At 43.5% G+C, this 16,952-nt stretch overlaps 3 protein-coding genes across 5 annotated transcripts in view; 2 read left to right on the top strand and 1 right to left on the bottom strand.

Annotated features, from left to right (window-relative positions):
• The window catches only part of Vn (membrane-bound neuregulin protein vein), a 342,137-nt gene extending 331,262 nt beyond the window's left edge, over positions 1-10,875 (top strand). The window contains exons 8-9 of the mRNA XM_076425777.1: positions 4,370-4,578; positions 5,747-10,875. The gene's annotated coding sequence lies outside the window, so the exon portion shown is untranslated. The remainder of the gene's footprint in view (positions 1-4,369; positions 4,579-5,746) is intronic.
• Positions 10,876-11,171: 296 nt separating this feature from the next.
• On the bottom strand, positions 11,172-12,327 carry Mad2 (mitotic arrest deficient 2). Its single transcript, XM_076425786.1, has 3 exons — positions 12,148-12,327; positions 11,711-12,073; positions 11,172-11,611 (listed from the first exon to the last, which is right to left on the bottom strand). The coding sequence occupies exons 1-3, from the start codon at positions 12,218-12,220 to the stop codon at positions 11,412-11,414; spliced, it is 636 nt and encodes a 211-aa protein (XP_076281901.1). The 5' UTR covers positions 12,221-12,327; the 3' UTR covers positions 11,172-11,411.
• A 709-nt stretch (positions 12,328-13,036) lies between these two features.
• Nopp140 (nucleolar and coiled-body phosphoprotein 1) lies at positions 13,037-16,905 on the top strand. Of its 3 annotated transcripts, XR_013009138.1 has the most exons (5): positions 13,037-13,198; positions 13,488-14,999; positions 15,075-15,161; positions 16,294-16,560; positions 16,765-16,905. XR_013009138.1 is itself a non-coding variant. In XM_076425774.1 (4 exons), the coding sequence occupies exons 1-3, from the start codon at positions 13,097-13,099 to the stop codon at positions 15,842-15,844; spliced, it is 2,106 nt and encodes a 701-aa protein (XP_076281889.1). In that variant the 5' UTR covers positions 13,037-13,096; the 3' UTR covers positions 15,845-15,865; positions 16,274-16,437. The 3 variants fall into 3 exon arrangements, 2 of the variants coding, with proteins under 2 accessions (XP_076281889.1, XP_076281888.1); XM_076425774.1 differs by lacking the exons at positions 15,075-15,161; positions 16,765-16,905 and adding an exon at positions 15,353-15,865 and having other exon boundaries at positions 16,274-16,437; XM_076425773.1 differs by lacking the exons at positions 15,075-15,161; positions 16,765-16,905 and adding an exon at positions 15,353-15,865 and having other exon boundaries at positions 16,294-16,432.
• Positions 16,906-16,952: the final 47 nt, after the last annotated feature.

Here is a 16,952-nt window from a genome sequence, read left to right as displayed (position 1 = left end):
TCTTGACAACATATCCAAATATTATCGAAATCGGATAATGGAAATAGTACATCGATCGATTTACAATTACAAATTTTTACAATAATATCGTAAACTAAAGCCGATCGACAGAAACTGTAAAGGGAAATGTTGTTCAGAATCATGGTATTGACAACATATCCAAAGATTATCGAAATCGGATAGGAAATAGTACATCGATCGATTTACAATTACAAATTTTTACAATAATGTCGTAAACTAAAGCCGATCGACAGAAACTGTAAAGGGAAATGTTGTTCAGAATCATGGTATTGACAACATATCCAAAGCTTATCGAAATTGGCGAGAATTCACATCATCGAGAAACTTTTGTTCATTGCGACATCGCGGCGTGCCACCGACACTCGGCTGCCGGCGCGCCGGGCTGCACGCGTCTAGCTCGAGCTCTGATTGGTCCGTGTTTTTCGTTAATAACTCGTTAACGAAGCCGCGGACGACATTTTTTCAAAGGAAAATGTCGCTTGAAATGACCTCAGGAACCTCCCATTTTCGGCTCCGGACCTAATTTTGAGACACCCTGTATACGATCTGTTTTGTACATATTATATGTAGGATAAGGTTGCTCAAGTCGTTCCCTTTAAGAAAACAACCGTATAAAACTTAGGATTTATCAAATAAATAGAAATTAAATGTGTTATTCAAAACTTGTGTTAATATTATTGTTATTTATTATAACGAAATTATAAAATCTATATGCTTTCACGTAAAATAAACTGAATCTTTAAAAACTTACATCGGTACAACTAAAGTAACCGGTTTCCTAAGTCGTACCACCTATAGCCTAAGTCGTACCTAAGAATTCAATTAAGCAACAATAATAATTAAAACGTATTTTTTATTATTCTGTTTACATAACACATAGGTATCCAATTAGTACAAACATCACATCCAAATTTTTTTGTACTTTTGTCAACTCCGGCGCATACATCGTGCACCCATGATTTGCATTTCAAGCATTGAATCATGTTTTCCTCCCGATCTTCTCCACAAATAAAACAAAACCAACCGCTTTGGTACCGCTGAAATAAACTTACTTGATGACAGGATTTATAATGAGGCTAGTTTATGGCAGACAATACGTAAAGCAATTTGGTTGACTCAGATATATATTTGGTTGCTGTTGTATGTGCTGTTGCCGCCGTTGTTAGTTAGATTTAAGCACTGGTACGACTTGAGCAACATTACCCTGTGTACTAGAAAATCCCTATTTCACGTGTATTTCATGTACACGTACTTCCGAGGTTCTCGATCGAGATCTTCCACCGTTCATCTTCGACTGAAAAAAGACTATTAGGAGATTACCGTTAAATAGAGTGTTTAAAAGTGAAAAGAAGCGTCGACGAATATGCAAATTAACGGAATTCGTATCCGCGCGTGGTATTTCGCAGCGCGGATCCGAGATCGGTGCGAGCAAACAGAATCGGTAATAGATGCGGCGGGCAAATTCGTTTTTGCCGGCCGCGGAGGGCCCGATAATGGTCTTTACTTCTAATTAGCACGGGCCATTAGGTTTATCTATGATCGTTAAAGTCACCGGGGTGGTTCTTGTCCCAGCTGGCGACCCATTCCGACGCGCGACGATTCTGCTGGTCGAATTCGCGCGCAATTATCAGCGGCGCACGATCATCGACGACGCAGCTCGCCTCCCTTTCTCTTCCTCGCCGATTAAAAAATAATTCCCGGTCGGCCGGACCGACGCGAAACAAAGCGGGAAATTTAATTTTTATCTCTGGCTGGCCGCCCTCGAGGGACACGGTCGTTACAATTTGTCCGAGTAATTGATTTCGATTGCCAAAGAACAGACGCGCGGGCTCGCTCGAAACCGGGTCTTTGTCCGGCATCGCTGCTGATTACCTATCCCTCCGAGCCCTTTCACATCGAGCGATTTTAATTGTCATTAATTCCCCCGCTTACGTTCCGTCCTGCCCGTATTCACCCCTTAACACCCCCCGAAAACGGCTCCGAGACAGCACAGTGGGCCAGAATCGCGGAAAACTGGATGATATATGCATGCCTCTCTTAATTTCAATGCTACAATGAACAAGATTTTCGTCTTTGTTAATTTCTTGTAAAAAATGAACAATTTTTATTTCTCGTGTACCTTTGTTCATTGAAATGGCTAAATATTGATAATAACGGGCTACCATTTTATTTAATAGAAACGGCTCACTGCGCACCGGCTAACGAGTTTCGCTAACGCGGTTTCCCTAATACGCGATAGTCAGCACTTGTACCGGTGTGTCCCCGGATTCGTAACTCGCAAGTGTCCTATAGCTCGGTATAGAGCGCATCGGCTTTGGAACCGTACTAAGTTAGCCGGGTTACCGCGCGTTGAGTAGTTTGCAAGTCCATTATAGTGGCGTTAAGGGCGCGTATCTTGCACACGCTGCAGACCGCCCCCGCACCTGTAAATCTTCGTGGACCACCGCGATAGGCGTCCCAGACTCCCTTGGAAAACGCCTCGCTGTCGAATCCCCTTTCTTCGATGCACCGAGTATCCTACCCAAAGATTCAAGACCAGTTCCGATTAGACTGAATATTTGTACGGCTTCGAATCGCGGAAATACGCCTGCGAAGTATCGCGGAGATGCTCGTAAGGTTGCAGTAGCTGTGGAGCTTGCGTCGGGTGCAACTCTGCGAGTTCTCAATGAGAATGTTCGCGCAAATTCTGGGTAATACTTCGAGCATATTAGAACTTGTATTCGAGATACTATTTTTCGAAGGCTTCTCCTTTTTTTTGAATAAATCTTTTGTTGAAAAAAGATCGAGCGAACGTTGATTATGCATTGTGTGCGAGTAGGCGCGACGAGCTTACAAAAATTCTGAATGCAGCCTGAAACCCGTCGATACATGCATGAAAAATCTCACGAACCGGGGGCTTACAGTTCGCGTTGAATAAATTCGCGAAGGCACGCGTTCGAGCGGGAACATTTTAAGATCCGAAACACGACAATATTTGGCAGCGTTGATTTAACCGAGCGATCGACGGAACAAATGGTCGACTATACACGGTCGGTGGGAGAGGACGTATGAGTTTCCCGTAGCCTGTTTTCAACGGCAGGGAAAACGCAGGCAACGATTTTTCTCCGACGATCGTTGCGAGCCCTTTTTCTCGGGAGGCGTTCGAGCTCACGTTTCGGGCTCCGGCTCTTTTTTATTCTCAGCGAGGTTTTTTCCACGGTGCAGAGGTTGCAGCGGAGCAGCGAGTTAGGAAAGAGCTCCGGATATCGCGAACCTCATATCCCAGGGCACTCTTTTCCCAACGTTTCGCCCGCTCTTTTCCCTCCCTCGCTCCCTCTCCATCTCCCTCTCTCGTCCTTTCTTTTTCCCTCGGTCTCTTTCACTGCGTTCCCTCTCGCGAAACGACCAATCCTCCGCGCTCTTCTGCGATGCGCCGCTATTTAAGGACTCCCGGGATAGCTGCTGGATATTACACATCGGGTTCCGCGTTTATTAATCTACGAATTACTTCCGACCGAGTCGCCGGGAAACGTTTCCGCACTGGAAGCGAACAACGCGCGAAGAAAAGCGCACTCTTCGCTGCGTGAATCTTTCAGTCTTCGATACATACTTGCTATCGATAACGGTGCGGATCTTTCTGGACGAATATTTTCGTCTACCACTTTCGGAGGACCCCAAGTGTTCACAGACAAATATGCATATTCTATTTTTAACATTATTGTTGTTCTAACTAGGGCGTGAAACGGGCCAGAAAATAACTATTAAAATTAAAAAGAATGTACTCATTTTCCTGATTTACATTACATTCGGCAATGATACCACAATCGCGTGATATATAATAATCAATTGCATGAATTCTGAACTGTTGGACCAGCAAAGTTGCATATGCGAATATAATTGAATGGAATGAGATAGCGGAAACTTCTGAAATAAAAGGGAGTAGTTCGGACCGCAAAGGGTTGCAGCGGGGCTCCGATTTTGCGAATGTTTTCGCGATTCGCGTCACGTAGAACCGAGGCGAAGGCCTCGTTGTAACCGCAGGGCTCTTAAGCGCGGAGGATTCAGTGAAACGGGCTAATTGTTACTTAGGGTCGTAGTTCGGATGGCTGCGGTAGAAACATACGATCTACGATGTTCCGGCTTAATCATTCGCTACTTAGTCCAGAGTTATCTCTGCCGCCCGTTGACCGAACTTTCCTCCTACGGCGTCGGCGTTACCCAAGGGAACTTGGCGACCCCGATGCCACCAGATAAACTTAATGGATCCGGGCTAATTAGGCCGGAAAGTCCGGGGGGCCCGGTGTTCCGTCGACCCGTTACCCCTTTCGCGGTTCACGAATAATTTCGGCGGCTACTCTTCCTGTCGCAGGAGAGCCCCAGGAGATGAAGCGATCCACCGACCAACGTCATTTACGCGAGTCCTGCATCCTGGACCGTCGACCGAACGACTATGCCAACTAGCGAGCACGAACTATCGCCGAGGAGCGTACATTCCCGAATGAAGCGCAACCAACCAGCCCCCCCGGAACCTAGGACATAGCGATCGGCACCATAGATCGCTCGGATCGTCCTCTGCAGGTAACCATTCTCGCTAATTACTAGACTGCGGATCTTTATGCAAAATAAACATTTTCTTCGACAATTAAAAGACCCTGAAACCATGTAAAAATTCCTTTCTATTCTGATCAATTCGAATAAATTGAAGATTTTACTGTTTTAAATTACGTCCACCCATTTTTTTGTCGTAAATCCATAAAATCCGCAGTCTACTAATTACACACAAATACAAAGATACAGGAAAATAGCTAAAATTCGGCTAGCATCTAAATTCTATCTAAAATTATAATAGTTCAGACACACAGAATAAGAAATGTCTGCATTAATCGCAACGTACACGAGCTGCATTTATCTCCTTTTCAAAGGGTTAAAACTTTGACTGACCGAATTCGTTCTTCAATTTTGTTGGAACTTTGCAAAACGATTCTACATTGCGAATAGGATGGTCAGAGCTCAAGACCAAGACATCCAGACCACCCTTAGTGTCAAGCCTGAATCCTTAGGTGATGTTCCTAAGGGGAAGGCTAAGGTCATCGGGTTGTCCCTTCGAGAATTACCGTAAGACCTTCGTAAGTCCCTCGGGAACAATCTACGAACCTTTGATTGTCCGGAGGATCAATCTCAGGACATCGTTCCCCATTCCCGTAAACGCTCAGGAGATTTAAGGGGCGTAGAAATTTTCCTTTCTATCTACTACTTGATTCTCTTCATCCTGATCTTGGTTCTTTACGACTCCAACAATCTTGGAAATTCTGCGTATAGAAATTACTGACTACGAGATTTATTTTAGGTAAAAAATTTTCCGATCGAACCGCTAGCAACAGTGTAATCGAAGCTGATCATATATCGTGACTCACCCTGTATAAATGTCCGCCTTCCGTTGAAGGTTTCAAGAAGCTCATAATGATATTGTATTCGAGTTCTTATATTCCGAAAATTTTTCTATTTAAAATTGAACCTCCCCATTTCGGCATAAATACATAAAATCACTTATCAAGAGGGCGAGGAACAAAAGTATCATTGGGAAAAGAGGGTAGCGAACCAGAAAAGCTAAGGAAATCGTGCTCTAGAACAACCCGAGAGTCCTTATTCAAGATCCGAAGTTTCCAACAGTACCCTCCTTTCTCCCTAATCGGTGAACACTCTATTAACTCTCAGTTGGTCGATTCAATCTTTCTTTCCATTGCAGAATCATCGTCGTCGAGCGATTCGACGGCATTCAGAAGCGAGCTGCGAACGAGAACGAAGAAGAGATCTGGCCTGGGACAAGCCATCGAACGAAGACATCGTGTTCGCAGACGGGAAAGGGTCGCCGCGGTTGAATTCGACGTTCGAAAACAGCGAGAACAAAACCACCCTCTTTGCTGCGCTTCATTTTCTCTCGTCTGCTACGAAGAACGCGAAAAACCATGCAGGCCAGGTGAATTCAGGTGGTCAGGAAAAATATCGTGACCAAAATTAATCGCAATCAGAAGGAAAGATCCTGAATTACACGAGTCACTGTACATGATTAAAGACTCGTGCGCGAGAGGGATCCTGCTCAATCAAAGCAGCATAATTTTTCCAAGCTATCCCTCTTTCGGCAACTTGACCTTTCGCCAAATTTTCCTTTCGAAGGGCTAGCTAGATCGCTCGCAGCAGCGTGAAATTAAACCGACCGTCAAATCTCGATGATCCTTCGCGTCTTCGCCGGTTTCCGGGCGACAGCCGTGATCTCCCGTGACAAACGGACTTTCATTTTTGTTTCGAAATCTGTAGCGAAGAGAGAAAGTCGACGTGAAGGGGCAGCAAGGGGGTGGACACGTCGTAAAGCTTCTCTGTGAGCACGTGCGGATCGTTACGGCGCCACGTGGACGCGCGACGATTCCGTTTTACGGGATCGCGGAAAGAAGGACTCGTCGTCCCGACGATCTCGGGATCTTGTAATAGGATTTCCGGGATCAACGATGTCTCTCTACGTGCGGCCGGTGTCTTCGAGGCGGAGAAACGTAATTGCGCGGACCGACGTGGATTCTGAAAAGGTTTTCATTGCTCAACGTGTAACTTCCTCGGAATTGCTGTCTCCTAGTCCTTGTTTCGAGGCACGCGACGATCCTAATCGGTATTCATTCCCTGGCTCGAGGAGAAACTTGAACAGAGACTCTTTCAAACATCGGCTACTGTTATATCAATTGATAGCGAGCGATGTTCGATAACCTTCGTGCATCGTTCAAAGCAATTCGATTTAATAATTGAGCCTTAACGTTGGTTATACTTGTTCTTGCGGAGATGTATGAATGCGTATGATACTACTAATTTCTATGGACAAAGATTTAGTTGTTGTACATGTATAGTAAGTATCGGCAGCCTCGAAGACCCGGCGAATCAGTACAACATCGCTAACGAATCCGCTGATGGAAGGTGCTCCTCGGTTTTCGAGCGACAGTTCGTCGAAGCGTGCATTCAGACGCGTCCAGGACGCTATTGTACAAAGTATTCCTTGCATTCCCCGGAGCGGCGCGTATGCGCCGAGTGCCGATCGATCGAGATGTCGAATGCGACATTTTTTCCACCTTACAGCCGACAGAAGTCCTGTTTCGATGGACACCGGCCAACAGAATTGAAAAGTACATTTTTTAAATAACCACGCGTTGATCGTGTTGAAGAAAAAAACGTCACCGATGCACCCTCGCAAGTTTTATGAAAAATTCGAAACTCTCTACTTGTCCCTATGAAGTCTCTTGAGCCTTCATGATCACTAGACTGCGGATGAAAGATTTCAAAAAATGTTGCAATGTAAAATTCGATAGAATTTGGTACGATTTTCATTTATTACGAACCTACAAGGGCTACCATCACTGAAAATAAGATTTTATTTAATTCCACTTTCTTCAAATTTACCTAGAAATATTGAGAATTGCATAAACATCCGCAGTCTTGGATTTTAAGGTTCTAGGGTTAACGTATTTTTTGTCTTGTTCACCCTGTCTGGTAATTCCAAGAGAAATTGACGTTAGGGGACGGATAACCCACCCTGTCTGCTTCTTTCCTGAAAACCGAGCCTTTCCATAGATGTATAGTTAGGAAAACGGTGGAACAATTCGCGAATTCGCGTCGACGTCGATCGGCGAGCGCACGCGCCCCTACTTTTTACATTTCTAGAGGTATGAAACGATTATACCGTATAGATAGATTGCCGTACGAACGAGCGAGCAGAGTGTTCCCTAAACAGCGTTTTCAGCTGTGGAGAAAGAGAAAGCGTGAGCGAGAGGAAGAATGAGAGAGAGATACTTTCGCCACTCTAGCGACACACCAAAGACTTTTTCAAAGATGAGATGAATATATCATGGTAGCGTATGATGTCCGTGCAAGCTTACTAGTGCCGCCGTGCTTTTCCGTTACGAGTTCATTTCACGTCGCTCGTACCCATCGAACGATTTGTATGAAAGTCATCGTAAGTCATCGACGGCCCCGCGTTCCGTCCGGTGTACCCTTCACATGGAGCAAACTTACAATTAGTTTTGAACGTCTTCTGGTCTTTCATAGGTTGAGGATTCGCTTGCGAACATAAGAACGAGAGCAGTATGGAGAAAGCTCTCGCATAACGTTCCTGCTAAAAAGAAGTAACAAAGAGAGCCAGAGAGAGAAAAAGAAAGAATCGATTTAAATAATCGAGGGATCGCCGAGCGGATCGCAGGGCCCAGTCATAGTGAAGAAAAGAGGAATGTATTTTATGATATTTTACGCATAAAAGAAAAAAATACGAAACGTAAAGATCGAAATATAGCGATTAGTCCAAGGTAAACTTAAGTAGAGGTGTATAAATAACGAGGACAAAACGCGAAAAGGTGCGTCGCGTCGCACGGTCCACAACACACGCAACAGGGGTTGATAATATAACAAAACCGAGATTTCTTGGAATTTCTCTTGGGGCCGTTCGAACGACGACCGGTTAACCCCCGAATGTTGATTAATATAGTTAAATTCACGACCGCGATCGATCAGTTGTCGATCGTGATCCTGCGCGCGAGGATCACCCGAGAGAACGCGACCAATCTTTCGAGATCGATGACCACCGGCCCTCAAGAATATCGCCCTGTACACGGACGAACAAACAAACAAAGAAAAAAGAACCCACTAACGCGCTACTGTAAAATATTGTATATTGTTTCGCGTTATTTATTTTTCAATGTTTTTACTAGGAGACGCGTTTTTACGGTACTCAAGAGAATTATCGCGTAATGTTATAGCGACACGACACTCGGTCTGGTCCTCAGTGCTGTGCCTAGTCGTTGTGACGAAACCTACACGTTCTTTTTAAACAAACGCGAACTATTAGGACATCGGAAAGTAATTTCGTTTTTCGTGTAGAGATGGTATCGCAATTTGGTTGAGTGAAATATAAGACAGTAAAAGATTTTAAAAATTCAAGAATGTTGTAACGTTGCTTTTAATTTAACAAACTCGTTAAGGAATGAAATCAATTTTTAAAATGTTGTAATTTACCGACGCATGCACACGCGCGTTCAAGCAAGCGTATACTAGGTAACACAAATCCCTTACAGAACAAAATGTCATAATCTATTATTCTAAATGCTAAAAAATTGACTAGCATTTTCCTTTGAGAAAACGAAGTGATTTCCGACGACCTAATAGCTGAGCCAACGAACCCCGCACGTCAATCCACAGGAGTTGGAGACGACGCAACGCTCAGAAGCTGCGAGCTCCGAGAAAGACCAATCTACTAGCCAGTGTTCACCAAAGCTGCTACACCACTCCTAAAAACAGATTTTCTCATTATTACATTTTACTTTTAAGATCTAAACACGAACCTCACTGCATTTTCAAAACTTGTACACCCTGATTACATCCATCTATTATTTCCAAAATAAATTTACAAGTTTCATTTTTAACAAAAAGTGCAAGACTCACTGAAAACTCGTTCAGTACTGTTTTTTATCGAATGGACAAATGAAAATGAATTTTGCTCCGCGATATCAGAAAGACTGACATGATAGAATAGATTTCTAGACAGTTACACATCGATGCTCATTGAAATAAGATTATTAAATTGTGAAAAGGGGTGAAAGTAAATTTGGTGAACGTTGGCGTACCCAGCCGACGATTAGCAACCCCCTAAGCGCGTCACAAAGACAGTTCACGGCGGACCAGTCGGTTTAGTAATGTTTATAAACTTCAACGTATTTCCAGCAGCTTTTGCAGTGTGTAAACTAACCAGGAAGAGAACCGACGCGAATCTAAATAGTCTAGGAGAGATTCGAGAGCGTTCAGCTTGCGTACAGTGTTAAAAGATTAAATCACGGACGTGCCCGTCCGCCCTCGGAGATTCTAATTTTCTCGAGACAATTTTCTCCAGAGAATTGAGAAAATCGTCGACAGTATTGTTTGAACAATCGCGACGGTTGTCGGGAAGTAGAACGAAGGGAACGGATCGGAGAGGAAGAGGGCCGACAGAGCCGTTTCGTTTTTGTACGATACGTGATGAGCGAACGATCGCGTTCCAACGATAGTCTAATAGCGAAAACGAAAGTGCACTACGGATCGTAAAGGCTAAAATTCTAGCAGCACGAAGTACGTTAACGAAGTTAATAGCAAAAATTGTTGTAAGGGAAAACGAACGCTGCAAGTATTAAACGAAAGCATAAGCCGCTGTTGATGTTTCCTAATGAAAAAAAGAAAAGCAGTAAAAAAAGAAAATACGAGCGATAAAAGAATGAACGAAAAAGTGGTCCGAGACTCGCGAGAGGACCCGACGCAAAGTAGGCGTCGGGAGAAACGGTTCACGACCAGTACCAATTTATTCGACAGGTCCTCGAGGGACAAAAAAAGGAACGTGAGAACCATAGTTTAACTTAAGCGAGGAAGAGAGAGACACACACGCGAGAGATTTCTATTGTATTTCCATTTCGAGTCGCGAGAATTCGCAGCCGAGTTTACTTCTCTACGAAACGAGAGACGCCTAGAGTCCACGTGTACTGTGCTCCCGAAGGATTTAGTTTCGATCCTGCGTTTCATGATCGGATTATAACGTTTGTTTCGTGATTCGTGTCGTATGTACATCGAAAAATGAGAGAGAACGAGCGAGAGAGAGAGAGAGAGAGAGAGAGAGAATGTTGAACAGGTTTTGCGGAGCAACCGTACACGCGATGGAAGATTTATGTAATGCCGACGACGTTACATGCGATTTCGTATGTGACGAACGTGAGACACGAGGAATATTTTATTCTAGTCGTATCTTTCATGCTTTGCCAAGTAAAATAATATAATTCCTGTGTTAAGTGTAATAGTCAATTATGTTTTAATAAAATCTGCCAAGAATCTTGTCACCTTTTTCGTTTCCTTCTCCGTCAACTAATCGTTTCACAGATGCACTAATTTTTAACTGGCTATTGTCTGCGTTGAAGGGGTGTAAACAAAGGAGATAGAGGAAAGAAGAGAATAGAGAGACCATTCGAGGCACCGATATCTTATAAGCCAACTACAGATCTTTATACATTTGTAGAAAATTTCTAAAACGTAAGAAAGCATTCGTAATCCGGGAAATTATTCAAACATAGTCTATGAGAAAGTTGCATAAAAATCTGCAGTCAATAAAGCAATTCGTGATAGCCCGATTCTGTTAAAAAATATATATTCATATAAAACTCTTCTTAGACAATACTAGGCAATACTATAGTAGGATCAATACACGTATGCAAACTCTTAAAAATAACACGACCACTGCAATTTACCGTTCGCATTCCAATCTGGACTTAAATAACAGTCTTTAACATTAAATATTGCTGGAACCATCGAAATTAACAATAGCCAGCTTAAGTGAATTTCAACAACTGTTAGTAGCGAGATGCTTATACCTAGACGTTCTTATAGCTCACTATAGTCTCCATCTTATGGATGGACGTGGAGAACGATCTTAATTGAACCTCTTGACTATTGGCAATAAAAGCTGGTTGAGTTTCATCCCACTGTTTCGGAATACCGCAATCAGGTACAGTGTAAGTCAAGATATCAAAGGAGCATAAACAATCCAACAAAGGCAGGAAGCTTACTGTTCCTGAAAATAAAACCACCATGAAGAAATGAAATCTCCTTACTGTAATCTTATCACTCTTCTGTGTACATCTAAAAGAATCGATCGAATAAAGACTATTACCTGTGATCTGACGAATTACTTCGCGAATCTCCTTCTGTATCGTTGTAGCGTCCTTTGATCCAACATCTGGGAGACTGCTGCTAACGTTGTCCTTTGCTCCGTTGGCGGTTTGACCTTCATAGTCGACCTTGAAGTCCCATTTCTCTAAAACTTCTTTGGTATTCACGTTCGTTATCACCAGAGTTACCTTTTGCACTTTTCTCTGAACCAACCACTCTTGAATCTGACCAAGAACAGAATCAAAGAAACTCTTGATCTTATCATCCGTGGACATTAAAATGAACAAACCAAAATGCTCGGCTGGTTCAAACGTTTCTGGAGGGTAAATGCCTCTTTGGTACAAAATACTGTTAACTCCGTAAACTGCGATAAGAACAATGGGATTCCGTAAAACAACGAGTTCGTTAACAATGTAAAATAGTTTGAGAGAAACTTACGCAGATATTGTTTAACCAATTCCGCAGAGCCTTTCAACGTTATACATTTTGCTTTCTGTTGCGTTTCCGTCATTATTTGCAAACGAATTATCTTTAAACAGGTCTCGACAAGCCAAACTTTCGTTCAAAAACGTGAACACCTGACTGGTTACGGTAGAAGCCGGTTTATTATTTTTAAAACGACCAATCCGCGCTCAAATGGACGGAATTCCACCAATCGCAACGCAAGAGAACAATTTTCATAGATTTCGGAACGCCACTGAATGAGAATTCGGCGAACTAAAACCAAGAGATAACTAAAAAATATAAAGGGAGATACTGTATTAGAAATTTAGAGTAACCGGAAGGAGTTACGGAATTGGAAAGGGTGCAATAATTAGTCAGAGTAGCAACGAGTGAGACAGAGAGAGAAAGTACGATCCGAATGTGTGTGAATAAGATAGATCTGTAAAGTTAGGATAAATTGTAAACCAATTTATATTTCTTAGCTGTAAGGTTGAAATCAGCTGAAATAAAGCAATAACTGGCAATAATAATAATAATAATAATAATAATAATAATAATAATAATAATAATAACCAGAAGAAATACATACAATTATCATCTACAATCTAATCTAATCGTAAAAGGGAAAAGCAAATTTATATTTGTTGTATGACTACATTTATTTGATTATACACGTAACACACGTAATGAGTATATACTGGTATATACGTAAATAAAACACGTAACATTCATATTTGCAAATCTTCATAACGAGTAGTCTGACTCGTGAAAATACGGCAACTATTGTTCCGCAAGCAACCGAAACATGACCACGTGGAACCGCGAGTCTATGTTGCGTTTAGTTAATGGCCGATTGCAGCGCCAGTCGAATTAAGACGGAAGGTTTGCATATCTAGCGTTCAATTGCGGCTAATTTTCCCAGCTCTTTGCACGCGCGTCCATCATGGCATCCGCTGAAGAACTGAGTGTCTCCGCCCTTGTGTACGACTATTTATTAAAAAAGGATGCGTCATTGGCGAAGGTTTTTCAGAAAAAAACAAAAGCGGTAAGCGTACGGAAATATTTTACGTATATACTTGTAGCGATCGATCGGTATAATGGCAGTGGCCATGCGGTATGAGATGTGCCGCCATTTGGCCGTACCACGTGGGCGAAATACTGTCTTCATTTTATAACAATATTTTCTGTTTAAATTGGCCTTGACTCTCGCGGTCTTTATAGCTTTTTCAATCCTGTATTAATGCTCGTCCGCGCGAACATTATTTACCTCGTTGAACTAATTCGTTACGTTGACTTAACGATTTAAACCGCTCACGTTTCTTTAATTTTTGCAGCCCGCGCTGCCGAAAGGAGCGCCAACGATACAAGAGGTAATTCAGTATTTTCAAAAGAGTTCGCCGAAAAAGTTACACATAAAAGCGCAAGCTAAAGACAGCAGTTCAGGCTCGAGTTCGGAAAGCGAAGACGAGGCTCCGAAGAAAGTTCCACAAGTAAATGGCAAGGCTCCAGTGAACGTAGTAAATAACAAAAAGCAAGAATCTTCATCGGGTGACTCATCCAGCGAAGATGAGAAGCCTACTCCGAAAGCTGCTGCCAAGCCTAAGCCTATTCCTAAGGCACCAGTAAAGAAAAAAGAAAGTTCGGACGATGATTCCTCGGAAGAGGAGGAAGAAACACTGAAAGCTCAACCAAAAGCGGTATCTACTCCTAAAGTAACTGCACCAGCTAAAAAAGAATCTTCCGACGATGACTCCTCTGACTCGGACAATGCAGAGGTATCGAAAGCAAGCGTGTCTGTTAAAGGAGCTGCGAAATCTCTGGCGAAACCCATCAGCAAGAAAGAAGAATCCTCTAGCGAGGAGAGCAGTGAAGAAGAGAGTCCTGTTAAGCCGCTTCTGAAAAAGCCTTTGGTAACAGCTTCGGTAAAACCTACACCAAAGAAGCAAGAATCATCCAGCGACGATTCCGACGATTCTGACGATTCCTCGAAGAAGGAGGCTCCTAAAGGGCCTATAGTAAAACCACTGGCAAAGCCACCCGCTAAACCCTCCAGCGATGATTCTGACGATTCTTCGGAAGAAGAAACTCCAGCTGTGAAGAATGTACCAGAGAAGAAAAAGCAGGTTCCAGCTAAACCTGAGAAGCAGAGTAAAATTGTGAAACGATCAGTCGCAAAGAAAGAATCTTCTAGCGAAGAGAGCGATGATAGTAGCGAGGAAGAGGTAGCTCCTCCGAAAGCAACTATTGCTGCTGCGAAGGAGGAGTCTTCTAGTGAAGACAGTAGCGAAGATGAACCACCGACTAAGAAAACTCCTGCTAAGGTAGCAACACCAGCTAAGTCTGTTGCAAACAAACCAACAACACCGGCTAAAGCAGTTGCAGCAAAGAAAGCAGAGTCCTCCAGTGATAATTCCGACGATTCTGACGAGGACGAAGCACCTAAGACACCTACACCCGCAGTGAAACCAGCGGCGAAAAAGAAGGAATCGTCGAGCTCGGACGATTCCGACGATGACGAAGAGATGACACCCGCGAAAGAAAAGGTAGTGAAACCAAGTGCCAAAGCAAAATCATCGAGCGAGGATTCTGACTCGGACTCGTCAGAGGACGAAAAACCAAAGTCTGCGCCTATCAGCAAAGTTGCTCCGAAAGCAGCAGCGGCTAAGAAGAAATCCGAATCGGATAGCGACTCCGATGAAGAAGAAGAACCGAAGACGCCAGCCAAATCGGAAAAGAGAAAACGCAAAGAGGATGGGGATGATGAGAACGGGGAAGTACCTGCCGCGAAAGGCCAGAAAAATAACTATAGTAATTTCGTGAAAGCAGCCAGCTTCAACGGGGACAAGGTATGAATGTTTACTTCATTGCAATTATATATGCCGATATAATACATTATATCGTTTCTATGATTTTATATCTAGCAATCCCAAAATACTCCGTTCCGTCGCGTAAAGGATGACGACGTAGATATGGACCCGAAATTGGCGAACAATTCGTTCGAGGCAAAGGTAAATGCTCGGAAACAAATCCGAGAGGCACAGGTCACTCGCCGTTTCATGATAGCTTGAGACCATGTTTCCGTGCATTCACCGAGACCTATTTTTTAGAATGCTTGTTTTGCGAGGGGATTCGTTGAAATTTTTGTTGCTACACGAAAAAACAAAAACGGCGATTGACCTGAGTTTCTCTTTTGTTCCAGGAGGAGGGCGATGACAATCAAGAGGGTGGTTTTAAGAAACATGGTGGAAGAGGTGGTTTCGGTGGAGGTAGAGGAGGAGGCGGTTTTGGTCGGGGAGGTTTCAGGGGTCGAGGAGGCGATAGAGGCGGTCGCGGTGGTGGCGATAGAGGCGGTCGCGGTGGTGGCGATAGAGGCGGTCGCGGAGGGTTCAGAGGACGAGGTGGCGACAGAGGAGGAAGAGGTGGTGACAGAGGAGGAAGAGGTGGTGGCGACAGAGGTGGAAGAGGTGGTTTTGGAGGTCGTGGTCGGGGTGGTTTCGATAACAGGAGGTCGTGGGGCGGACACGACAACGAAGGGGGCAAATCCGACGGATTCAGAAAATCATGGGGTCATGGGGACGGCGATAGGGGTGGTGGACGCGGCGGGTTCAGAGGGAGCAGGGGTGGTTTCGATAATAGGAAATCGTTTGACAGTCCGGCTGGGCAAAACAAAAAGATAACCTTTGACGATTGATTCTAAACATTTTGTACAAAGGTGAGGGGCTGTCGATGCGGCGTAGACTTAAACACTAGACTGCGGACCTGTATGCATTTATAGCAAAAATTATATATATATAACATAGAAATTATTAACCCTTAGCGCTCGAAAGAGTTGTATCATTTTTAATTTATTTAAATGTGTTGATATTTGTTCATGTTTAATAAATTGCATCACTTTCGTATGCATAAAATGGAAACATTCTGGGTCGGAAGAAATGTTTGGTTTTCGAGCGCAAAGAGTTAACACTTTGACCTACCACCTTCAAACAAATTATGGACATTTCAAAGAGACTTTTTCATTTATCGAGATGTTTTGAATAAATTGCTGCAGACAATTGTTTCTATGCATAGAGATCCGTAGTTCGTTAATTACGAAGGTAAGCGTTTGCACGATAATTAAAAGGAGAATTTGTGGTTCGACAGAGAGGTGCACGTGGCTCTTGGGGAGAGAAAGCGAATCAAGACCTGAAGTTCACAAGAGGGAAGTCATTTCGTCACGAAAAGACGAAGAAGAAACGTGGTAGCTACCGCGGCGGTCAAATAGATATGAGCGTTAATTCCATTAAGTTTGAGGATTGAGCCGGTCGTATTGTAAAGCATGTGTGTAAATGTTTGGACGCGATTAGTCAGTACGTTTAGTTAAGCGAAGTATCATAAGGAAATCCCTAATCTTTCGTTTGGCAAAGCGACCTTTTTAGGGTGTTTTTTAAGGTCGTTGCAGACTATACCGACACGGCGGCTATCTGCACCGCGCCGCTAGGCCGTTTTGGGTTTCTTCTGTGTATTTCAATCGGGATGCGCACAATAGGCCGTACCGACGACCCGCCGCATCCCCATTGAAATACACCGCGGCGCGGTGCAGGTAGCCGCCGTGTCGGTATAGTCTGCAACGACCTTTTTCAGCTGCAACGTTGACGTGACGTGAGATCGTTCTTCATTCTTATCGGGCGACACGGTTGCCGTTCTTCAACAATTTGTATCTGTAAGACTGCGAGATTTCCATTTGTCGATCGAAAGTCCCGTGAAATCACCAATTTATTTTAATACGAGAGGTATAGTTAAATCCAAGCTACCTCGAGATG

This window comes from Lasioglossum baleicum, chromosome 6, assembly GCF_051020765.1.
Source record: "Lasioglossum baleicum chromosome 6, iyLasBale1, whole genome shotgun sequence".
In the NCBI taxonomy this organism is placed as follows: domain Eukaryota; kingdom Metazoa; phylum Arthropoda; class Insecta; order Hymenoptera; family Halictidae; genus Lasioglossum; species Lasioglossum baleicum.
The sequence above is the reverse complement of the archived record's forward strand: the minus strand, read 5'-3'. Positions and strand labels throughout refer to the sequence as shown.